This window comes from Mauremys mutica, chromosome 1, assembly GCF_020497125.1.
Source record: "Mauremys mutica isolate MM-2020 ecotype Southern chromosome 1, ASM2049712v1, whole genome shotgun sequence".
NCBI classification, from domain to species: domain Eukaryota; kingdom Metazoa; phylum Chordata; order Testudines; family Geoemydidae; genus Mauremys; species Mauremys mutica.
The window spans coordinates 241,493,473-241,518,999 of NC_059072.1; the positions used below are offsets into that span (position 1 = coordinate 241,493,473).

The following is a 25,527-nucleotide window of genomic DNA, read 5'->3' on the forward strand; positions in this document are numbered from 1 at the left end:
TGGTAGAGTCTATTAGGGCCCCAATGAACTCTATTTTCTGAGTGGGAACCAAAGTTGACTTTCCATTGTTTAGGATGAGACAAGAGGGTTGAACAAGCACAGGGTGGAGCTAATATGAGAAATGAGTTCCTATCTGGATCTGCCCCTCAGTAACCAGTCACTAGTTACAGGAAGATGTGGATCCCTTTCTTCTTGAGATATGCCATGACGATGGCCATTTGGTAAAAATCTGAGGGGAAGAAAAGAAGCCAAAGAGAAGCACCGTACACTGGAAATGGCTCTCCGCTATGACAAATCAAAGGAATTTTCTGTGGTTTGGCAAAATTGCCATATGAAAGTAGGCATCCTGAAGGTCCAGGACAGCAAACCAATTGTTCTGAGACAACGGCGGGAGGATAGTCAATGGAGTGACCATTCGGAGCCTCAGGTATCTGATGTAAATGTTGAGAAAGGTCTTACTCCTACTTTGGATTTGGGCACCAGGAAGTACCAGAAACAGAAACCCTGACACTGGCGATCCAATGGAACTCAAGGAGCAGTATCTTGTGAGAGGGGTCCCTGAATAGATATAGAGAGAGAGGAGTAGAAAGGAACTGGATGGCACCGCCTGATCCGATGGTGCTTAGGACCCAGCTGTTGGTGATGATCAAACCCCAAACGTTGTGAAAGCAGGCCAGCCTGGCCTCACATGGAAGCGATAGGGTGGAAAGGAGTGACAACTGGAACCCTGCTGGTGACAAATGCCTGAATGCCCCCCCCCCCCCTCCAGGTCTCAGGCAGCTGATCTGTGAATTTAGACAGTCATCCAGGTGACAAAGTTGTACTTTGACAGTTGTGCCTGCTAATTAGCAATTTGCAAGGAAGAGGAGGTGTAAATCTGCCTGACCATCAGGTCCAGTCACCATAGGTACTGGAACTAAGGGGGCTGCCACACCCCCTGGCTTGAAGTGGTTTCTATCATATGCAGGATTTACTGTTTGGCTCAATGACTCTCAGCACCCACACTGTACCAAATGTTCCAACATCCCTCCCAGTCACTTAGAACCCTTCTTCATGGGAGTGGACTTAAACCTGCCCTGTCAGGCTCCATCATTCACCACAGTTATTGCCGAGGAATTTGGGGCTTGATGAGAATAAAAACCCACAAATCCATGCATAGGAATGAAGTAGCGCTTTTCCATGTGCTTAGCTATGGGCATTAGCCAAGCCAGGATGCTCCAAAGGACCTTAGCAGGCTCAAAGAGTGTATCATTAATAAAGAAGGCGACTCTCCCAGGGGCAGATGGCTGTAGGATATCCACCAAAAGAAGGTTGAGGGGAGATACGATTGCTCTTTATAAATATATCAGAGGGATAAATATTAGGGAGGGAGAGGAATTATTTAAGCTTAGTACCAATGTGGACACAAGAACAAATGGATACAAACTGGACACTAGGAAGTTTAGACTTGAAATTAGACGAAGGTTTCTAACTATTAGAGGAGTGAAGTTCTGGAACAGCCTTCCAAGGGGAGTAGTGGGAGCAAAAGACTAAGCTTGATAAGTTTATGGAGGGGATGGTATGATGGGATAACCTAATTTTGGCAATTAATTCGGCAATTGATCTTTGATTATCAGCAGGTACATATGCCCAGTGGTCTGTGATGGGATGTTAGATGGGGTGGGATCTGAGTTACTATAGAGAATTCTTTCTTGGGTGCTGGCTGGTGAGTCTTGCCCACATGCTCAGGGTTTAACTGATCGCCATATTTGGGGTCGGGAAGGAATTTTTCTCCAGGGCAGATTGACAGAGACCCTGGAGGTTTTTCGCCTTCCTCTGCAGCATGGGGCACGGGTCACTTGCTGGGGGATTCTCTGCAGTTTGAGGTCTTCAAACCACAATTTGAGGACTTCAGTAACTCAGACATAGGTTAAGGGTTTGTTATTGAAGTGGATGGGTGAGATTCTGTGGCCTGCGTTGTGCAGGTCAGACTAGATCATAATGGTCCCTTCTGACCTTAAAATCTATGAGTCTATGAGTGTTCTCCCACAGGAACGCCGTTTGAATACCCAGGGAAACGGCCATGCACCACAACAGGTCCTAGTACACCTTGAAATCCTGTGGTACCGAAGGGGAGGAGGAGCCTGACACCGTGGAATTGTCCAGGGATGAGAATGAGGCAGTTAATTGTGCCAGAGCTGAATCCTGCTCCAAGGCTAACAGGCCCAGGCAGGATGAATCTGGAGGCTCCTTGAGGGGAAGGTTCACCGGTACCAAGACTTGTGGCAGATCGATGGTCACTGCTACAGACCAGGTCAATGAGGAGTGGGATCTATATGTCCTGGTGGCATGAGGAGTGGGATCTATATGTCCGAGCAGTGGCCCCTGGAGGCCATTGCTATGGTTAGGGCACTGGTAGCCAGTAGGTTCCGGAGCAGGGGCCCGTTCCAACCACGAGACAACCACCAATCTTGATACCCATAGCAGTCCATGAACGCCCCTCACTCAGGCCATGGAAAGCAGAGGAATAAGATTCAACCTCAGACGCCGAGGAGACCTGGGAAATAGCCGTGGGGCCAGCCCTGAGTGTGCAAGCAGCCAGTCCAACTTGTCCATAGCCCGGAATGGTGAGGGGGCTGGCACCGATGATGGAAACGATAGCACCAGCATTGAGTATGCCTCTGTTGTTTCCAGTGCTGGAACAATGTTGATCCTGAAGTCATCATCAGTACCGAAGTAACTAATGGTGCCAAAGTGGAAAGTGGTAACTGTTGCTATGGCAACATTGGCATTTCCAGCCACAGTGGAGGGGAGGGTACCAAAGATGTTCTAGGTGCTGAGGAGGTCCCTCATGCCAAATACAGTACCAACCCCATTTCCACTGTGTATAGAAGGGAAATATTGGGGTGCAGCAGCAACAGATCCATAAGTTCAGCAGCCCACACCCAGCCAATGGGGGCCATAAAGGGCACAGCCCTGCCAAAGTCCTCAGCCAAGGGAGAGGTTGGGACAGACAAGTAGAGGTGGTCTGCTGCTGCCTGATACACCACCGGCATGGAAGCAGCTGGTGCTGGCATCGCCCTCATCAGTACTGGACTCAACGGACGCCCAGGGCTGGAACTGGACTCAACGGTACAGGGTGTCTGGCCTCTGTGCACAGTGCTGGGGAGTGGGTGATTGATCCTGCTCTATCCTACACACCAGTATTCACCCCGTGCTGATCCACGTGCTTTCTGGAGGGGGGAAGACGAGTCCCCATAGGACCTGGATCAGCCTCCGTTGGTCTTATGTGACTTTTTCCTCGGTGCACTTGATGAGGAACAATTCCAGCTCCAGGATGCAAAGCAGCAGCACTCTCCAAATCTGAGGGCGACCTGCAGTCTGATGAGGGCTACATGGCCTGTTAGAGCAGGTGTTGTTTCAGATGAAGATCCCCACCACTGGAGTCTGTTTTATGAACAATCTGCAAATCAAACACCGCTCTTTGCCGTGGGCTTTGCATAAGCATAACAAGCGCCATGTGTGGGGATTGTTGTTGGGGATCATTCCCCCACACAACAAATAATGTTTAAACCCTGGTGAGGGCATCACCAGGGAACACTTAAACTAAGTCTAACACACTTTACTAGGGATACTAATGAACTATATACAACTAGAAAAGTTGTCACTGAATAGAGAGGATTGTAAGGTTCAAAACCTCAGAGCTCCAACTCCAGTCACTGGTGGTAAGAAGGACCTGAGGGGGGCAGGGGGAGGGGTCAGGACAGCACAACCTCATATAGGCAGGGGAGATGCTAAAGCCATGAGGTGTGAGCACACTTCCCCCCTCCCCCCCCATGGGTACTGCTAGGTAAAATTCTCCAGCCCTGGCATGCTGGGTATGCACACACCTAAGTGGCTTAATTCTTCTTTGAGTAGATGCACTCTTCAGTTCTTTGTGTAGGAATTGCCTGCCCACAACAAAAAAGATTAATAGTATGTTTTTAAATATACATACCCCTGTATTTGTGTGGAAGTGATATTCATGTGATGTATTCAGTTCATTATGCACTTTGATCACATCTCCTGTTTTGCCAACCAATCTCGTCTCTCATTTAATGTATCTGAAGACTTATGAGGCCCCCTTCCAATCTTTTTTTCTTAGATTAAACATGCCCAGTTTTTTTTTTTAAATCTTTCCTCACAGGTCACGTTTTCTACATTTATGTTTTGTTGCTAACCTTTGGACTCTCTCATTTGTTCACATCTTTCTTAAAGTGTAGTGCCCAGAACTGGACACAGTATTTCAAGTGTCAAGTAGACCAGGAAAATTACCTCCCTGGTCTTACATACAACACTCCTGTTAATATACCCATCATGACGCTAGCCCTTTTTGCAGCTGCATCACATTACTGGCTCATATTCAATTTGTGATCTTCTATAATTCCCAGATCCTTCAGTACTGCCTCCTAGCCAGTTATTCCCCATTTTGTATTTGTGCATTTTATTTTTCCCTCTTAAGTGTAGTACTTTACACATACTGACTTTGTCACAGGGTGACCAGATGTCCCGATTTTTGGGTCTTTTTCTTATATAGGCTCCTATTACTCACCACCCCATCCCGATTTTTCACTTTGCTGTCTTGTCACCCTAATTTGTCAAGGTAATTTTGAATTCTAGTCTTGTCCTCCGAAGTGCTAAGAACCTTTCCCAAGTTGGTGCCATCCACAAATTTTATAAGCATACGCTCCACTCCAAGTCATTTGTGAAAATATTCACTAGTATTGAAGCCAGAACAGACCACTATGGGACCCCAATAGATACATCCCTCCAGTTTGACAGCAAACTGTTTATAACTATCCCAAGTATGGTCTTTCAACTAGGTTTGCACCCACCTTAGGGTAATTTCATCTAGACCTGATTTCCCTAGTTTGCTTATGAGAAAGTCACATAGTACTGTGTCAGAAACCTTACTAGTATCACATTGACAGCTTCCCTCATCCAATAGGCCAGTAACAGTCAAAGAAAGAAATTAGATCAGCTTGGCATGATTTGTTCTTGACAAATCCATGCTGGTTATTACTTAATATCCTATTATCTTCTAGGTGATTAAAAATGATTAATAATTTGTTCCAGTATTTTCCCAGGTACCAAAGTTAGACAACTGGTCTGTAATTCCCTGAGGTCCTCTCCTCCCCTCCCCCTTTAAAAAGATACATTGTGTTTACCTCTCTCTCTCTCCTAACAGAGGGATCAGAAATCAAAATAAAAACTTAATTATAAAAAAAAAATATTTGGGGCCATTTTTAGAAATTAACATTTAGAATTTCTCTCCCTCTGAGGTTTGGGATGCATGGTGCATAGGGACCCTGACATTATAAGTGCCAAGATAAAAAACAGAATCAATAATAGTTGTGAAACACTGAATTGTTCCCTCTGTAAATAGGGGGGCATAGCCAAGATACATAATACTGTGGGGGTAGGGTACAGATTTTATTGGCACTCGTTTGGGATAATCTGGGGTAACTCACTTGTAAGCATAAGTGGTGAAACCAATGTACCCATCCCATATTGATAAAACACATATTCTTAACAGTGGTGGTGCCCAGAATAAGTACTGGGGCTGCAGGTAGCAATCTTCAACCCTTCCCTACACCCTATCCTGGAAGTTTGACTATATTTTCAAAGTGAACATGAGGACACTGGTCAAAAGCGTCACTGGAAGCCCTTTGCTGGGGATAAGGTGAGGAATTGGGTAGCAAAAGGGGTGCACCTTCCAACTCAGCCCATGTCTCCTTATTTGTCCCACTAATCAACTCTTACCTCATTGCACTCAACCCATCCCCCTACCAGCTTAGAAACTTCAGGCTTCCTCAACTCAACTCCCACCTGCTTGGTGGTAGTACTCATCCTCCAGCTTATATACTACCTGCTTCACTTCTCCACAGGTCAGAACCACCCCTCAGCTCTGAACTCCTCCAACCAAACACTCATGCTAAGAATACACTGTTGCCCCTCTTCCCCCCCCCCCCCCACATGCTCCCTAACACACTCAAAATTCTTCCTGAGTCTGGAAAAGCAGGGCAAAACTAGAAGGAAGTCTGAGCAGTGACAGGGCAGTCTGGTGCTTTGTGGGGTATGTACTTTAGGGAAGGTTTCTGTCATCAGTTAAAAAAAATAAAACACATATATATGTGCTATGATTAAATTAGTGAATGTGATACAGATGGAGTAGGAAAGAGTTAACTTGTTTTGGGATTTTCCCTTTCCAGCTCTCTTTTGGGAATCAAAACAAGCAGATTCCTGACATTTAGGAATCAGTTGAGTTGCCTTAACCACCATTTGTCTAGAAAAGACAGGGGCTAATTGTCCTGATTTAATCCTCAACAAATCTTATGTGGCCTCTGAAGAAAGCAGCATCTGGTGCCAGTCAAGACCAGATAAAAAACAGTCCATGTCTTTGGGAGGGGAGCAAGTCAAAGGTTGGAAGCTGTTAGCTATTTACACCTCTACCCTGATAGAATGTGGGTTCGCATACAAAGCAGTAAAGCTCTGACACGCTGCTCTGAGCAGTGTGTTAAGGGTGCCGGGCCAGGGCTGAGGGGCTTGATAAGGGGCAGAGGGTCTGGGGGGTGGTCAGGGGCTCCCCCCCAGGGTCTGGGGGGGCAGGAGCTGTAGGAGGGCACTTTTGGGGGCCCCACAGTCCCAGAGTGGCCCGGATTAGCGGGGGGCCGGGAGCAGCCTGCTCTGCTTCCCTCGCCCCGGCCAGCCGTGTTGTTCAGGGGAGGGGGCTTGGGGGAAGGGATCCCCCCCGCACTCACCAGCAGCGGCGGAAGCGGAGCATCCCGGCCCCAGCCCGCTCTACTCCACCAGCTTGCAGCCGCAGCGCTCTGCTTCCTGCCACAGGTGAGTACAGGGGGTGTCCTTTCCCCAACCTCCCTGCACCCACCTGCGGTGGGAAGCAGAGCGCCGCGGCTGTGAGGTGGCAGAGTGGAGCGGGCTGGGGCTGCATCGCTCTGCTTCCTGCCGCCGGTGAGTGCGGGTGGCGTCCTTTCTCCAACCTCCCTGCACTCACCGGCAGCAGGAAGCGGAGCAGCCCAGCCCCAGCCAGCTCCACTCTGCCAGCTCCCAGCCGTGGTGCTCCACTTCCCACCGCAGGTGAGTGCGGGACCTTTCCCTAGGCACCCCCCCAGTGACACGGCTGGGGCCGGGGCAAGGAAAGCAGAGCGGGCTGGGGCTGCATCGCTTCCCTTCCCGCCGCAGGTGAGTGCGGGGGGGCATCCTTTCCCCAACCCCTCTGCACTCACCAATGGCAGGAAGCGGAGCGCCATGGCTGGGAGCTGGCAGGATGGAGCGGGCTGGGGCCGGGCTGCTCCACTTTCCGCCGCTGCTGGTGAGTGCCTGTCAGGGGGTGGGAGGGGAGGGGTGAGTGGATAGAGGTCGGAGCAGTCAGGGGACAGGGGGGTTGGGATCCTGGGGGTGATTAGGGATGGGGGTCTCTGGAGGGTGCGGTCAGGGAACAAAGAACGGGGAGGGGGCAAAGCAAGTTTGATATAACGTGGTCTCACCTATAACGCGGTGAGATTTTTTGTCTCCCGAGGTCCGCGTTATATTGGGGTAGAGGTGTACTTCCAAATGTGGGGACAGTGAAGCTACATATGCTGGGGTTAAGACCCTGGAGGACTGAAGTTGGAAAACCCCAGCTAGGGAATCTGAATTGTGACTGGGGAGTAGGGAGTGGAGAGGTTGGAATATTTTGGTATATTGGCTCTTCCAGTTCAGGGGAGAACAAATGAAAAATCTTTTCCACCTTAGAGAGAGAGAAGGAATGGACCGGTGACTATTTTCAGGACGCAGCCCTTTAACAAGCAAACAGCCCATCTCTTTTCCTTTGAGGGGCTAGCCCCTTGGAAACTGCATTCCTGTTCTGTGCCTTTGCTGCATGAAATTTCCTGAAGAGCCAGAAGTGACTCAACAGTAGACAGGTGTACTGTGGCTCCAAGCAGTGGCAGCAGGTGGTACTTCAGGGTGTTGTACTTAAGGAAAAAAAACCCACAGAGATATGGCTTAGCTCCATTAATCCCTAACAACCATCCACCTCATTTGTACCGTGCCACAGCACCACGTCTGTGTGTGAACAAGTGTACATGGCCCATTTATATTTTTTCTCCATATTTAGTTGTACCCAGCCAAGCAAAAATGTAGGTCACTTTCTACAGTGAAGGAGGAACACAAGTGTTAAAGTAAGGCTTGTGTGGTAAGCTGCCTGTATGTTTACCTTGATGGCCAGTAATAAAAAACAAAAAAGTTAACTGTTTTCCAGATAAGCCTGGATGAGGTCAGTATTCAAAGTATCCTGTCCAATCACCATCTCCGGAGTTTCTTTTTCAGGATGTTGTGCGGGAAAGTTTTGCTAAAGCGCCAACTTGTTAAAAATGCTTCTGAGTATGCAAAATTATTAATTTGCACGTGACAGGTGTGGAATCACTTTTGTTAAATTGATTGGTTTAGCAACCTACCACACAAAGGATAAATCCCTGAATAAATCACAACAAATGAAAATACTGTTAGCAGTTTCATAATTTAATGAAAAAGTACTTGTAAAAAGGGGACATCTGTAAAAGACTGATTCCATCTTGGAAAATTGTGTGCGCGCCTGTGTGTATATATATATAAAAAAACAAAATGCAAAAAACAAAATTAACAAATAAGGTTAAGAGGTAATACTTCAAACAGTTAGCCACCGAACACACAATAAAAACTAGCAAGTACACTTTGGGGACTATATTTAAGAACTACATAACCAAAGGCTCCTTCATGTATCTATTAAAATCATGAGCAAACCTATTGCCCACACTGGAAAGAGTTACATCCCCAATGAAGCAATAATTTGGATTTTTGCTGAAGCACCATTTCCCTCCCCTCATCTTTTTCATATGCAGCTGGGCCTGAAACATGACTGCTCTGCCAAGATAAGCTCCACATAATTTTATGGCCAGAAAAAGAATGAATAATAAATATTGAAGGAGAACTAAGAATCAGAGCTAGAATACAAATGAGTGGATATTTGTTTACTCATTCTGAATGACCCATTGCTTAGGAACAAAAAGTACTTCCCATTAAAATAAAATATATGGAAACCTAAAAATGCTACTGCATATTTACACCAAAAGAAAATTTGAAAATACATCTCTAGAAAGACAAATTACACAAATATACAGAAAATCAGGAAGTGAAAGAAAATTAAGGATTCATGAAACAAAGAGCACAGAACTGCAAGGTTTATTTTGTATTTCACCACTGAAGTGTTCTCTAGCCCCTGACCAGTAACTATTGTGAGGAATATTTCAAAGTTTAATCATCTAAATTATTTTGTTGTACTTTCCCAAACTAAGAGCAATAAAATAAATTAAGGCGTTGAAGAAAATCAAGCTGTCATTTGTATTCTGCTAAACATCTTTATATTGGGAGTTTAATGTTTTCCTTTTGGATGAAATTCACCACAAGCAAAGAAAACTATAAAGCAAGACCCTCTGCAATACCTATGCTCCATTTCAGTCCTTGATATGGGACAGTGGGTGTTGTCCATTTATGACTGAAATGTCGTTTCATCAGACACAACAGAATTACTCTTGGTTAACAGAACTTATGAAAATAAGGGTTTTTTTTTATTCAAACAAAAGAAACCATGTGAAGTAAAGAATAAAATGGGACTTTTTTCTGAGGTTGGGTGAAAGCTAGCATATTAGCATTTGCAACTTTTAAAACTTGTGCAAAGCACTTAGTTTGGGAAATAGAAACTAATTAGAGGTGGCTAAGCAGCTTAATGTAGTCATACGTCTTACATATGCTTCCAGATTTATCTAGCAATAAAAATGTGCTTCAAATGATGACTGGCTAAATTTTTTCAAACCTATGTTCCTAAAGTTAAGCTCCTAAACCCCTATTTAGTCACCTAGGCTTGGAAATTTTAGCCTATATAAAAAAGGTCAGACAAAATGATTTTTAGTTCAAGCTTATTTTTTTTAACATACCAGGTATAAATGCCTCCAGATGTGAAATCTCAAGTTTCAAGAGGAACCTAGCATCCTCGGTGATTGCCTAAAATTTAAGTGTCAAATAGCATTTTTCTTTGAAGTAGTACATCTACTTTTGTAAACACTATCCACAAATTTAGTCATCTTTACTTGTTAGCTGGGTAAAATATTTACAAGTGCATCCCACAACAAGCAACTATGTACAAAGATAAAAAAACTGAAGTACTAGAAGTTGAATATTTACAAAATAAAGTGAATTACTGTCAAGAGAAACACAACCTTTAGCCGGAGCAAAGTATGGGGGCACATCTAGAGGTCAGTGAGTTCAGCAGCATTTGTGATACTTGCTTCTACCCTGCAGAGAGGGTTTACAAGCATCACTGGAGTTCTAACCTTTCTGCAGAACAGGATCCCCATTTAGTAGTCACTTAGACCACAATCCGACAGAGAACTTAAACACGTGCTTTAAATTTAAAGTGTGTGAGTACTCCCACTGGAGTCAATGGAACTAGTCATGCGCTTAAAGTTTTAAGCACATGCTTAAGTTTTTGCTGATCAGGGTCATATTGCAGGTGCAACAGGAATGCAGTTTTAGTGTCTGCATTAATCTTTTACAGCATGTTACAGAGCAATGCAAGGATTCCTTTAATACCTGGTCCAGCAGCACAAAATTGACATTTTTAACAATGCCTTACACAAAAGGCAGGTAAAAAGGAAGCAGCTCCTGGAGTTATGCAAAGATTAACAGCTCCATACTCTCCCAGATGTTAACCTGTAATAAATCATATTGATTTCTACACAACCTTGACTATCCCTTTAAAATCGCAGGCCAATTCACTACTGAAAACTACTCTCTCTTCTTTTTCACTGCATTTCTTCCTAATGTAGGTCCTGCACTGTTTTCTGAAACCCTCTGATGCCTAGGTTTGCACCGATACACTGGATTATGTAAAGGCTGAGTTACCCCTTAGGGGTTTATAATCACCTTTGTACTGAACTGTGAGAAATAATATTTTTTTTGTTTCTATTGTGACAATCTCTACCAAAGTCCTTACTTTGGCTTTCTCTCTCTGAGCTGCTTCTCCTTAATCTGACTTGTTCTTTATTCTCATCACTTTCCGCTTCAGAGTCACTTAGCTCCAAATCAGGGCAATACCCATCATTATCCTGGTATGGAGCGCCTCCTGTCTGGAATTCAAGAGTCTGTTTACTCCACAAACGTTCTTTTGTAGAAAGCCTCCTTGTTGGCTTTTCACAGCACCTCAGATCTTCTGTGGTCCTCACCAAACTGTTGGTAGCCTCTTTAAAGGACCTGCTAAAATGTTCTATTGTAGATTTTCTAAAATTGCTTTGACTAGCCAAATGAGCAGTGAGCACAGATTCTTGTTCATATGGTGTCTGGCTGGACCTGTCTCTCTGAGTTACATCTCCAGCCCTGCCCATTAAACCATTGGATTTTGTAAGTCTTGAGTTCTCTTGCTGCATTTTTCCATTCCCAATGGAAGACTGCCCATGCAATGCAGCTTGAAGTGCTAATGGTTTACCAGATGACTGCCCACGATGAAACTCTGGTGACTGTGCAGGTCCAGAAACTTTTGTTTCATTCCTAGTCTTGCCAATCCCTACCAATAACCCATTACTTCGGTTGTCATGCTGATACCTAGAGTATGATTTTGCTTTAATTTCAAATGACTCCTTTGACATCTGCACATTCCTTTTGTTGTAAACTGTGGTGTTGTCTGGAGACAGGGGTCTGTTGCCAGTTTTCAGTGAGTTATTTTTGCAGTCACCCAGCGCTGACTTGGGCATTTTTAATTTCAAGGTGATTCTGGGAGGTGGGTAGAACAGTGTGTTCTCTAGTGCACTTGTCAGAGAATGGCCTGAGAGAGAAAACAGAAAAGATGTATTTAAAAGGTGGTAAGACTTTCATTAAACTTAGTTAATAGTATTCCTACCTATAAAAAGCACGCACACATTAAGGGGCATTTTCAATTAGTCTAACAATTACTACTGAGATGCATTTAGGATGTTAAGGAGAAGCCATTAACTAAAAATTAAATTGTTCCAAAGCACCAAACAGAATTTATATAAGCATTTTAATATTTCTATTCTGTAAGGACAATTTTTTCTTCAAATTTATAGTTTGAAGCTATGTATTCTTTAAAACGTTTTTCACCCAATATACTACAGACTGTATTATATAAATACACAGCTCCTGTATTCAGTTTAAAATAATCATAGAGTACATAGTCTTCCTCATTCCAGAAGCTTCAATCATTGTTTCATGACATTCACTAGAAAAATAAGGCACAAAGTTGTTTTTGGAACATTAGCATTCCAGGGCAGCTACTATCCACTTTTAACTTAATAAAACATTATGTGGGGTTGACAAAAATGACAAATCTCAAACTGAGAAACTTGTTTGAAACATTCATGACATATGAAAGGAGACATGAGAATAGTGTGAATTTGTCAATCATTCTCCCCATCTCTGTCTGAAGGAAATTAACAAGTTAGCAATTCTCCTTCAACTGGGGAGAGACCAATAAAAGTGTGCAATATATAGCCACTGTGGGGAAAATGGGAGTATAGAACAGTAACCCAAAGAGAGAATCCCACAACCTACCTGATGCAGATACCAGTAATACAGCTGTGGTGCCTAGATGCTACAGTGATTGGTATCTCATCTGTATATTGCACCCCATAAATATCTAGGATAGGTGGAATACCAAAGTATGACTCTGGAGAAGATGAAAATGCTGTGCATGTGCTGCTAATTAAGAAAGCTGGCAAGGAGAGTGCATACTCAGAAAAACTCATTAAAAACACAGGTTTACAGTGTTTAAAATACCAACAGTGACATGGGCCAGACATACCCAGAGTCAGAATCTTTAGCAGATACAATTATTGTTATTTTGTATGTATAGATTACCTGCAGCAATTTCCTGATTAATGAGCTGGACTTGCAAATTGAAGACTTGTTCGTGTACTTTACTGTGGGACAATTTCAGTTTCTCTCTTCTGCTCACCATGTAGCAGAGATTCCTTACCTACAGTAAAAACACCCAGAGATTTTAGAATTTTCTCTTTTTTAAAAAAGTGGTCAAGAATATTACATTAACATTTCAATTCTTGAACAAAGCATCTTCACACACATAAAGCCCTATAACAGAAAAGCTCCATGGTGAATTTTATAGAATCATATGCAACTATAAGCCAAGTATTTTTAATTACAAGGATTTAAAAAAAATAATTAAAGAAGATGCTAAAAGCAATCTGTAAATCAGTTGGTCAAATTCCCATCTATATTAGCAACAAGTGAACAAATAAGCAGGTTATATGAAGAGCCATCAAGCAGATTTTAGAACTCACATTTTTCTCTCTTAAATCCCACACCACATAGTCCATTCGGATCACCAGCTGCTACTCTGGTACATTACTCCAGCTGGTACAGCACTTGTGTGGGATCAGCCTGCGGGAAGGCTGATCAGTACTCTTTTTTTTTTTTTTTTTTTAATACAGCCATATTGGTTGTTTTTTTTTGAAGCTACTGCAATTTTATAAAGTAATACATTGTACAAAAACATACAATAGTTTGTTTTTCTTAACAGCACACTTACCATGCTAGGAACCATACTGACATGGGGATTCCATGAATCTTACTTAAGATTCAAGTTAAGGATGACCCCCGAGTCAGTCAGGCTATTAGGCCACTTAGCTCTCATATTGCTGAAATTTGACACAGTGACTTACAGGTCACCTTTAAAATGATGCTCTCAGTTCCCACACAATTTTGCCAATTTTGAAAGGCTTTTCGGAATCGGTCCTTTTGGATAATCACTTTAATCGTTTTTTTGGGGGGGGAGGGTTAAAACTATTTCAGGGGTTAGAACCCTCTGCTTTCACTCACTCATTTACATTAATAGCAATATTTCCACTCAGTATAATGGTAGCAGAACCAGGTGCTAAATCTCTTGATAAAGTGTCAAAAATTTTGTGGAACACAGACAGCCTATTTGCTGAGTGTTCCCCATGGCACACAATTAGACCTGTTAAAAAAAAAATCAGAATTTGTCCTATAAGAAATTCCAACATTTGTCTTAATCCGAAAATGAGACAAAAAGTTGAAATATTCCACAAAAACTGTCAATAAGTTCAGAAAATTTAGTTCTCATTTCAGACATTTCAAAATGTCACCACATTCAAAAAATTCATTGTGAAGAGTTTTCCTGTAAAAATAAAATAAAATTGTAAACTTGTGCTGAAATCAACACCACAGTTGTTTCTGATGGAAGTTTACACATTAGTTCTCAGACTCTGATGTCAAGGGACTTTTCAGACAGAGCTGGACGTAATATACTTTTGATTTCATCAGAATAAAGTTGAAAAAAGCATTACGGGAAATTTTAAGCATAGCATTTAAGGCAAGAACCTCGCTCACCTATAGGTATGTAGTCAAAAAATCTTTACCACCCACTCTTACCCTTTCTAGATCCTGTCTCAAGTGCATGAACATCCTCATGCGGGTATGAATGCTGTCTTCTTTTGGCTGCACCAAGGCGTTTTCTTCATCCTCCTTGGGAGGAAACAATGGTTTGTTAAGGTTACTTTTCCGCTTTAATTTCCAGTAATTATAAATGAAGTCCACAGCAATTTTAGGAAGGCCCAGTTCTGCTGCAACGTCTTCCACTTTAACTAATGAGTAGAACTCCTCCTCCAGCTCTCTCAGTTTCTGAGCACGCAAACTAGTTTTCTCACTCTCTGTTTGCTTCTGGTCTGCCATGCTCTTGGGGTTCTCATCAACGTCAGGCACCGAATTCTGCTTGTTTTTGCTATGCTTTAGGCAGTACGACTTGAACTTGACCTCATCCCCATCGTCCAAAATGGCCTTCATCTCTAGGCTATGCTCAAAGGCACAGGTGACATGAAAGGCAGTGATGCAGCTTTTCACAGAGCACTATGAGTGAAACACTAGAGTCAGCCAATAGTAGCAATGAAAGGAGAAAAAGGACCAAGGAATACTTTAATTACATAAAACCCACCCCTTTAAATACACTTTTCCATGTTATACTTAAAAAAATTAGTGAGTCTTAGGTACTCCTCAGCTGAGAAACTGAATGTTAAGTTTCATCCCAAAGCAAGTCAATTCTTCCACATTAAAATCCCATAAATAATAAATGTGTGTTATAATAGAAACTGCAATTTAATCTTAAGTAGGGAAATTCAAACATAAATATTTAGTACATCTTAGTTCTGAGTAGATGACAAAACCAAATCTGAGCGGAACTAGGTTAATCTGGCTAACAGTTCCAGTATTTTCCGCCTCTGATTTCACAGAACCTATAATTACATCCTCTTTCAAAAGGAATGTAAGTTTAGAACTTTTCTTCTTCTGTCAGTAAGATGTTAAATTGAAGACACTTCTGTCCATCTCTGGCAATTGTCCACTTGGTAGTTAAATATCCCATAGCTTTATTCAAAGGCAGTTCTTTGTCTTGACCAGGGCACTAGCTCAGGAGTTCCCTTTTTTCCCCCCCTGAGCCCACTTTGGAGATTCAGGTCCATGCACAGCCCCCTCTTTCTAAGAGATAGGGCAGGAGGGTGTGCCTGGTACCCAGGAGACCAAAGGCAGGAGGTGCCTTTCTTGCTCCTCCCCACACAAAGGAATTGAACAGGGCCACACTGAAGGGCTAGGGTCAGCCAGGGAGTGGAAGATTGCATCTGGTGAGTACTGACCCAGCCCCCTCCTGACCCTGTGAGCCCTTCAATGGGCTCAGGAGGGGCAGTACTCCCCAGGGACACCCTTCTGGTCCCCTGCCAGCCTCCTTGGCAGAGAAGGGTAACTGCCGGTTGGTGGCTGCTGCAGCAGCAGTGAAAGAGCAAGATGGACAAGGAGACTGGTCCCAGTAGCTGAGAAAGCCTGCACAGAGCCCTGTCCCCTTCCTCTGCCAGACAGAGCCCCCTGCTGATCTCAGCCCAGTCAGGTCCACATGCTCCCACCCCCTGATAATCTCATCACTCCCCCTCACACACACTTTGAAAGTCTCTGCTCTAGCTCAAAAGTTTCCTAATGTCCAAGACTGTTTAATGAGCTGTTGCTAAGAGCATGGCAGCTGCCATGTTTGCAAACAGTCACTGCCATTATGGAGCATTAGGAATGTGAAAAATGCTATTTAAATCCAAATTCTATTTTTCATGCTCAGACAGATAGAAGTCATTGCAGAACTGGTACATACCTGAATGCAAGCACCAGTTTTAAGTTTGCATAAGCTACAGACTAAAGCCCATCGACTTGGCGGAATGTGAGACACTTTTGTGATTGGTTCCATCCTTTCTGGGCAAGCAATGCTAACCTGCAAACAATAGTGCAGGAAGCATTTATCAGGACAATTTAAAAAAAAGTTCTACCTTTTAGTACATTAGTAAGAAAATAAATACCTCCAGTAAAATCAAACTACATTGCTACAGCATCTGGTAAACTGGCAAAGAAACGTGAAAAGCAGTGATAGAAAGCGGGGACTTGAAGGAGTTTAGAGCTTAGGACCCTGCAGAGTCCAGCAGGTAGGAATGCACACAGAGCTTAGCCTATGGTTCAATATTAATCTCGATCCATCCAGCACCACAATTTTGGGGTCATTCCCATCACATTACAATTATGTAAATCTATATTCCTTCATATTACTGAAATTCCTGATTTATAATCCATCTCCTTACATATATTTCTGACTATATAGCCCATTTTATAAATGCTCTAATTTTCTCTTTCATTAAGAGATTTAGGATACTTTGAAAGATAAAACATTGTTACACTCTGGCTGAATTTGTAAGGCTACTTTAGCAGTGATTAAATTCTTTTTAACCAAGATAATACAGAAATTCTCAGAAAATTACATTAACAGGAATTTAAAAATTACTGTCCACTGATCTGAACATACACTTTGCACATACTGCATTAATTTCAATGATGTTCTCATTTCAGAACAATCACTATGTCAGTATGCAACTTTGTGAAACCAGGTAAAGTACACAGCAACTGTTAAAGATATTAAACAGAGAACAGAGAAATTCAAATCACTCAACGAAAACTGTTGCTCTGTATCTATTAATTACACTGAGGATGCACGTGCTATTTTATCAGGAAATAAGTCAAGCGTGTAAGTAAAAGGGAAGGAAAACGAAATAAGTAGTTGTCTATAAATTGTAGTGGCACCTCACAAACTAATGGCTTGCAATAGTAATGCTTCCATGTAAGTCACTCAGATGCTTGTAACATAGCAAAAAGTGCTTACTACAATAAAAGAAAGGAAAAGAATGCTATTCTTAGCTGTACATGACTTGGACAGTCCAATTTTTATAAATCATGCAAACCTCATCAGAATAACATAACTTAATACTATATTATCCCCTTAACTCAACATTAAGATGAGGCACAGTAAGCGGTAAGGATAATGATGAGAAAAAGAATGTGTACAAAAGGTACATAAATTAGTTTTACCTCTGGAATCCAGAGGGCACAGCTCACATGTGCCCACTTGGTCCCTGTCCTAGTAGCTTTCATGGCACCTCCTCTCTTTGGACACAGGAGACACTGAGGATGTATTCCCAGAACACAAGTGCGACACAGCCAGCTGCCTTCGGGAACCTTTAAGATTCCATAACATGCCTTGGGACAAAGGAAAATTCTCTCTGCTTCAGCGTATAGGTGAGACAATATCAGAGGCTTACATCAATGACTATCATATTTTTAAAAAATTACACTCTACAAATCTTATCCAAACACAACACCACTTTCTCTTGGATGTAATTAGTACCTCCTTATAAAAAAACCACACCAATCAGAATGGATACAAATTAAATGTTAAATGTAATGGGGTGGGTGGCTTTCAGAGGCAGAGAGAGCAGTTGGGTACCCAACTACCATTGAAAGCCAATAAAAGGTAGGCACTAACTGTCCTTTGTATCTTTGATAATCTCTCCATAAAAAGTTACGATTACAGTTAAAACAAAGTCAGGGGATGCAAAAGTTATGGTTTCTACAACAAATTATTTTCCCTTTTCTTTGTAAAATTTATGTTAAAATATACACAACATGTAAAACATGGTGCTGAAGGATGCTTACTTTTGCATTTGTCTTTCTACAATGGTAGCTCTGGATATTTAATCGAAATTAATTTTAAAAAAATTATATGGAAAAAATAGCAATTTCCTGTGATTAATAATACCATTTACAATGGTTCCAGGTATATGTTTTGAAGGTCACTGAGGGTTCCCTCCCATCTTCACACCTTTGTTACAGCTGTTTGGCTGGAGATTGTTTTGTGTCAGGTTGGATTACAACAACAGTGCATAACTATGTTGGTTGTATCCTGCCAACTGAAATAGCTTTTTTTCCCTAAATGGAAGCTTAGAATTTGTAAAGTATTACAGAGTGTAGCAAAAATTGTGGAAACATCTTAGAATCTTCTCTGTGTCCACCATTTCCGGCTCTGAGGAATGCATGCTTTGCAAAATTTGAGAAATGGAAATAGATATCCTGATACTCATTTTTAATATATATATGTGCTGAAAGTCTCAAACTACTAGTTTCCACAAATGTCTGATTCCACGTGGCTACTCTAAGGTCCTGTTTATTAATAGATGTTTGTCAGAAGTTTTCTACCATGTCTGCTTTAGGGTTAGCAATGTCGAAAGCCCTACTTTTAGATGGGCCAAGCTGCAGCCACGGTTTTAAAACTCAATTTATTAGAGATGCTCTGAGGAGCACTAGAGGACACAGAGCTTAAAGAACCAGAAGCCTGTCTACACTAGGGCCCGCAACACTACTGATAGATTTTTTTTTAATGTAATTCCCCCAAATGTCAACCAACCCTAAGGATTCTAGTGCCTCAAGGCACTCAATAGACTTCACAGAGTTAGTGTTTCTAGACTAATGCAATACACATGTTGACATCTGAAATTATAATCACAGAAACATCTGAAAATTCTAAGTTCACACAGCAACTCAGCTCATCTCAGGAATATCACACATACACTTAGGCATTAGATAGAACATACAGTAACAAAATAATACCTGCAAGGATGCTGAGATACAGTGGCTACGGAAAGTGAATTTTCCAATCTGGCCTATTAAAGTTGTAGTAGACATTTTCCCGTTAGATAAAAATCCAGATTTTTAAAATATTCCCTTATGAGAAAGTCTATCCTTATTGTTCTGAAAAAATGCATATTCTCATGCTGGCTTTTTGACTGCAAGATTTCAGTATCAAAATTAAGCATAAGAATACAAAGAGCAGCAAAATGAGGAAGACAAAATTCTTTTGAATCTGTCAGAATACTTATAAGCACCAAAGTCAAACTAATCTCTCAACACTGTAAACATTTAAAAAAAAAAATCTGAGTGGCAAGGTCAAAAAATGTAACAGTACTTTTAAAAAAAAACTCAATAGAGGGAGCTCTTGCCTAAGAAATGATTTAGCAAGTCAGCTTTTCATTTTATGTGATATTTTAAGTTGGAATAGGAAAAGGTACAGAACGAGGCAACAAAAATTAGGGGAATGGAACAGCTTTCATATGAGGAGAGATTAATAAGACTGGGACTGTTCATCTTGGAAAAGAGACAACTAAGGGAGGGGACATGAGAGAGGTCTGTAAAATCATGACTGGTGTGGAAAAAGTAAATAAGGAAGTGTTATTTACTCCTTATAACACAAAAAGTAGGGGTCACCCAATGAAATTAATAGGCAGGTTTAAAACAAACAAAAGGAAGCAATGCTTCCCACAACGCACAGTCAACCTGTGGAACTCTTTGCCAGAGGATGCTGTGAAGGCCAAGTTTGTAACAGGATTCAGAAAAGAACTAGGTAAGTTCCTACAGGTCCATCAATGGCTATTAGCCAGGATAGTCCGGGATGGTGTCCCTAGCCTCTATTTGCCAGAAGCTGGGAATGATGATTACCTGTTCTGTTCATTCCCTCTGGGGCACCTGGCATTGGCCACTGTCAGAAGACAGGATACTGGGCTAGATGGACCTTTGGTCTGACCCAGTATGGCCATTCTTATGTTAAGTTCACACTTAGATTTTTACTGCTACTACGACTCAGTTTACAACAGCTTTAGTAGCTTAAGTCCAATTTCAAATTCCGTTGATTCAGCATTTTCTAATTAATGGCTTCATTTCCTACTCTGGGAAGCCTAAACTAAGTGAAGGTCTATACTTAAAGCTGCATTGGCACAGCTGAAGTGCTTTAGTGAAGACGCTACTACACCAATGGGAGAGCATCTCCCATCGGCATTGTTAAGCCACCTCCCTGAGAGGTGATAGCTATATTTGCTGTAGATATAGCACTGTCTACACTGGGAGTTAGGTTGATATAACTGCATCGCCCTGTGTGATGCAGTTATACCAATGTAAGTGTGTAGTGTAGACCTGGGGTAAGAAAAACTGACTTTTTGAAAAGTGACTTTAGGTTTTTTTGTTAATGCAATAAACTAAAGAAACTCTCTGTTACATTTTTCTTTGTGCTATCTAGACGGGTAAACTACAAAAGATGCTATATTACACCACTGGAGTCTGTGAATGTGGTGACTAACAAAGTCAATGCATTCACTCAGAGCTTTGCTAAGTTAGAGGTACAAAAAAAAACCACCACAAAAAAAATAAAAAAAACACTGGGGAAAAAACTTGATAATGGTTACTAGGCTAATCCCGCTAACACTAATGTCCAGCACAACAATGAATGATTTTAAGAGGCCTATGTAAGTTATGTTCACTGAGTGTTCAGTTATAATTGTCACAAAATATGAAAAGTCTTAGTCTAATTTCAAAAAAATTTACAGCATCATCTTTTCCAAAGAAGGACTCTGTAGAAATCAGAACCCTGCAGTCTGTTCTACGAGTAGGAATCCCTGTATTTATGTGGTGCCCCACTGAACTCATCCAGTTTCAAGATCAAATTAATGTTTGCAATGTCATAATAAGAAATATCCCTGGCTGACAGGCACCTGGAACAAGCTTGCTAACACTTTTGAAAAAATCAGTCCACTTACTTTAGGTGCCTAAATTTGGCTTAGATGCCCAGCTTTAGGCAGTCAGGTTCTGGCCCCAATTACCTGGCCAAACAAGGATGGAAAACCCCAGTCAGTTCCTTAACGAAGGCTCTATAGTTCTTAGCATCTTTCTACCTTCAAAGCACCTTAAAATACTAATTCATCCTTACAATATACCTCTGACGTTGGAAACTATCATCCCCATTTTAAAGATGGGGAAAAGAATTTGCGCTGGGCCACAGAGAAGTGCTTGCCAGAGCTGGGATTAGACCTGCATTCCCCCTGTCCTCAGACCACATCACTTCGATATTCATTGTGCTAGACAGCATAATCAAGTCTATTTGTAGGAATACAAAAGTCGACCTTCAAGCAGTAGCAGTCTCCATGCCTAGAAGATCTTAAAAGCCCTCCAAATGGCTATTTAAAGCTCGTTCAAATTACACACCCAGAAACAAACAATTTCAACATCTCTAACACAAACCTGATGGACACAAACATTACACTTGTCACAAAACACCATATCATTCCCATCTTCACTGTCAGGGGACCGGCACACGTCACAGATCACATTTTCATCATATTCTATGCCCAGCCCTTCCTCAGTTTCAATAGCATGGTTCATATTCTCATGACATTGCCGTTCCAGGACTTCTACTGTCTTCTCCATTGTGTTCTCATCAAGGGGCCCACATCCTGCAAGAGGGGAAGGGATTAGAATGCATATACAATCTATGAGTAAAGATAGGACACAGGAAAACACAAAAGAGAAATACACTTCGATCAACTAATAAAGGAAACAGAGCCCACTTTTTCATCTTTATGTAAATCCTGACACAAAATGTTTATTTACAAAATGTTTATTCTCCACTAGTTACATTTGGTTTAATAAAGTTCACTGGCTAACTTCAAAACTATAACAAAATAATAAACCAAATCTTGGAGAAAAAGCTAAACTACAGTAACTTTTCTTTAAGACCACAACTTAAGCAAATAGAGCAACATGTGGAAGAGAAACCGCAACAATGCCATGTGGTACAATGTACTTTTCAAAAAAAGTCATTTGCTCCCAAGAGTAATTTTCTATCAAAGAAAATTTATATCTTGCTATAAAATCTCACAAAATATTCCAAAACCAACACATCTAGTATACTGCCAGAGTGATTAGCATGATGGCAGGGAAAAATTCATTTTTAATAAAATGGTAAATGAATACACTATCAAGCAGTTATGTACAAATCTGGGTTTTGTCCATATCACCCTGTCTTCATTCACATTCTTCCTTAAACAACAAACACACTTGGTCCACTCAGATTAATGTAAATCCACTGTAAGAGAAGCCTGTTTTAAAAGGCTCTGCCATGCTAAGATCACATTGTCACAACATCCTGTTTTGTATTTAGAACGCAAGCTCCAGGAAGCAGAGACTGTGTCTTCCTCAAAGTCAAACTACAAGTACACATTTTGTAGAGATACTGTGCATATTTATAAGGAATGAAAATACAAGCTTTTTTCTTATACACAAGGGGAATTTCAAGTTTTAGGGACTTAAAAAATGGTTTCTAACCCACTTGATATTTGTTTTGAGTCTGCAAAAGCTGCATGTAATCATGAAGGATATGAAGAAAAAAGTTCTTAGCCACAATTTGTAAATCTTTCAAATTAAGCTAATGTAGCAAATGACTTCTGTAAACGCTTTCTTGACAGAATTCTAAAGTTATTTTTCCCTAACATTTTTCTTCTAAACTCATCTCTACAAATACCCAAGACCATTTACTGAATTCCCAACAACATTTTTAATAATTAAACTGTATTGTAAAGTTACCCATTTCTGCAAGTTCCTCATTTAATTCTTGAAGCCAAAAGATATCCATGTCATCCAAGTCATAGCGACACACAGATTCTGCCAGTTCTAGAATATTGATGTAACCAGGTTCTGTAGGCTCTTGGCTGGAACAATGGATGTACTTCCTAGGTCGCGTATACAGTACTTCCTTCACCTTTTCTGCTACAACCCTAAATGTAAAATTAAGAGAAATGGCATGGTTAGCTATAATTCTGCAAGATGTTAAGTGTCTGGTATCAGGTGCAAAATGCCCTCTGTTTCCATTGACATCCAATGGCTCAATGACTGACAAGAGCACCAGGGTGGTTGTTTTGCAATGAAAAAGTCTGTTCTGGAACTCTGTTAAGGTCAGTAGCTAACAAGTGGAGTTTTGGTTCCTACTGAGCCCTCATGAACTAGAGGATTGGTTATCAGAAAGTCTTTAGATCGTACCGTATTGACCAGACAACTCATGTTTCAAGACTACTTTGTAAATGTCGCTTCCATACATGAAAAGTTATTGAAGAAAAAAAAAAAAGAGCAAGATTCATTCTGTATGTGGAATAGTTTTCTAAATTATATAATACTGTATATATTTATATAAATTATATAAAATACACTGGGATAGCTCACTGATTTGAGCATTGGCCTGCTAAACCCAGGGTTGTGAGTTCAATCCTTGAGGAGGCCACTTAGGGATCTGGGGCAAAAATCAGTACTTGGTCCTGCTAGTGAAGGCAGGGGGCTGGACTCGATAACCTTTCGAGGTCCTTTCCAGTTCTAGGAGATTGGTATATCTCCAATTTTTTTTAATATGGTCTTAATTTGAAATCAAAATTAATTTTAATTTTTAATTAAATTTTGAAATTTGACAAACATATGCCTTCAACTGGACCATTTTGGAATTGTTTATGAAATTGTAGAATACATTATTGAAATTTTATGTACTTCTCCTTTGTTCAAGCCTTCTTCTAAACTGTAATATTAAGTCTTCATGACAATTAGACTGATTGGTCTTTCAATAGAATTTTGTTTGGCAATGGAAGGGGGAGAAAACAGATGCATGCTCCACATTTTAGATAAATAGTTCCTATTTATATTTTTGCAAACGACACCTTATAAAAGCCAATGCTTATAGTATTATTTTGGGTATGTAAGAAGAATTCTGTTGCCAAGTGGACACTGAAGGAGAAAGAACATAGCTAAAATAAACCAGGTAGCGAGGGAGAATGTTGACCTATGGGTCCTTTAGTCCCACCAGATGCTTCAGTAATGAAGCCCATTGTGCCACTGTAAAGTGCCTTATGGGAAAGGAAAAACTAATCTTAGACACAGAGTCAGTTTCTCTCTGTATTTAATGCAAGAGGGTCTACACATGAAAGGGCTGCAGTGGGAAACTGAACAGAATACTTCCATATGTGAAATGCATTGTGCTTGGTAGACTTAGGCAAGCCAAAAGAAGAACATTTTTGTGAAAGGAGGAGAGTACATTTATGTGGTAGTCTAGCAAATTATCAAAATAGATATTTGGGTTATTTCTCTGAACTCTGATGACCGACAATTCTTATTGGGCAACGTGAGTTACCAGTGTTTGCACAAGTACTGTTTTCCTGCCCTGTCTTCCTCCCCCTTTTCCTTTCTGTTGCTTCTCCTCCTCACTGTGCTGTTTCTTTCCCCCCTCCTCCTTTTTCTAGAAACTGCTATGGTATAGTAGCTCCAGTTAGGAGTGGGGGTTATTTTTGTTTTGTTTTTTACATTTCTGTACTCGCAAAAGCCCTAGCTAAATACAGTTATACCAAGATAAACTATGTTGTCAAAAGCACTTGTTTAGCACAGGAGCAAGTATAAACTATACTAGTAAAAGCATTTTTCTGGTAGTATAGACCATGCCTACACTAGGAGGGTTTGCCAGCACAACTATACTGGCAAATCTTTTCTAGTGTGGACCTAGCATCGATATTTTTCATCCATCCCTGGTTAATTTAAAAAAGCACAAACCACACCATAAACAACAGTGTTTGTTTAAGGTCAGAAGAGTTTACCCTTTCCTAATCTTCGCAGCAGCTATCTTGAGGTGAGGGTAGGTGGTAAGAAAGAGAAGGCTGACAAGAAACTAAACTACACAGAAGTGCAACAACTCTACTCAGCCTGAGGAACTGAGCAGACAGATGGATTAAATTTAACTAAATAGTAAAGACCATACATAATACAGAACAAGAAATGTTTCTTACTGATGGATTCTGAATTAACTGATTTTCATAGTACTTCAGTAAAGAGATTATATTCAGCTAAAGAGTTAAAAACAAAACAGAATTAGGACACTCAACCGTGCTGCATTAAAATGAAATTATGGTCAAAAACCTAAATTTAGGCACCTAAAAGTAGGATTTTTGAAAGTGCTTAAGTGACTTGAGACTTCAGTGGAACTTGTGCTCTGAAATTACTTAGGCTTTTTTGAAAATCTCACCTATTGGTTCTTAAAGTGTTGAAAAATTTGAACTATGTCAAAATTCACTTTTATTTGCATATCTCCATCTCAAATATTACATTCCAGTTGGAATGAGCAGTTGAACCAACTGATTGCATACTGTATTACTGTACTACAAAAGTATACTGAGTAAGATCTTATGAAAGCTTGTAATGTTCTGAATGTGATGGTCATTA

The 25,527-nt window shown here is 41.1% G+C and overlaps 1 protein-coding gene across 1 annotated transcript in view; it reads right to left on the reverse strand.

Annotated features, from left to right (window-relative positions):
• Window positions 1-8,421: 8,421 nt before the first annotated feature.
• The window catches only part of JADE3 (jade family PHD finger 3), an 81,214-nt gene continuing 64,108 nt past the window's right edge, over window positions 8,422-25,527 (reverse strand). The window contains exons 5-11 of the mRNA XM_045004757.1: window positions 22,864-23,054; window positions 21,523-21,734; window positions 17,491-17,658; window positions 16,232-16,348; window positions 14,479-14,952; window positions 12,928-13,045; window positions 8,422-11,875 (exon numbers count right to left, since the gene is read on the reverse strand). Of these exons, the coding sequence (XP_044860692.1) occupies window positions 10,977-11,875; window positions 12,928-13,045; window positions 14,479-14,952; window positions 16,232-16,348; window positions 17,491-17,658; window positions 21,523-21,734; window positions 22,864-23,054 (2,179 nt within the window). The 3' untranslated portion in view covers window positions 8,422-10,976. The remainder of the gene's footprint in view (window positions 11,876-12,927; window positions 13,046-14,478; window positions 14,953-16,231; window positions 16,349-17,490; window positions 17,659-21,522; window positions 21,735-22,863; window positions 23,055-25,527) is intronic.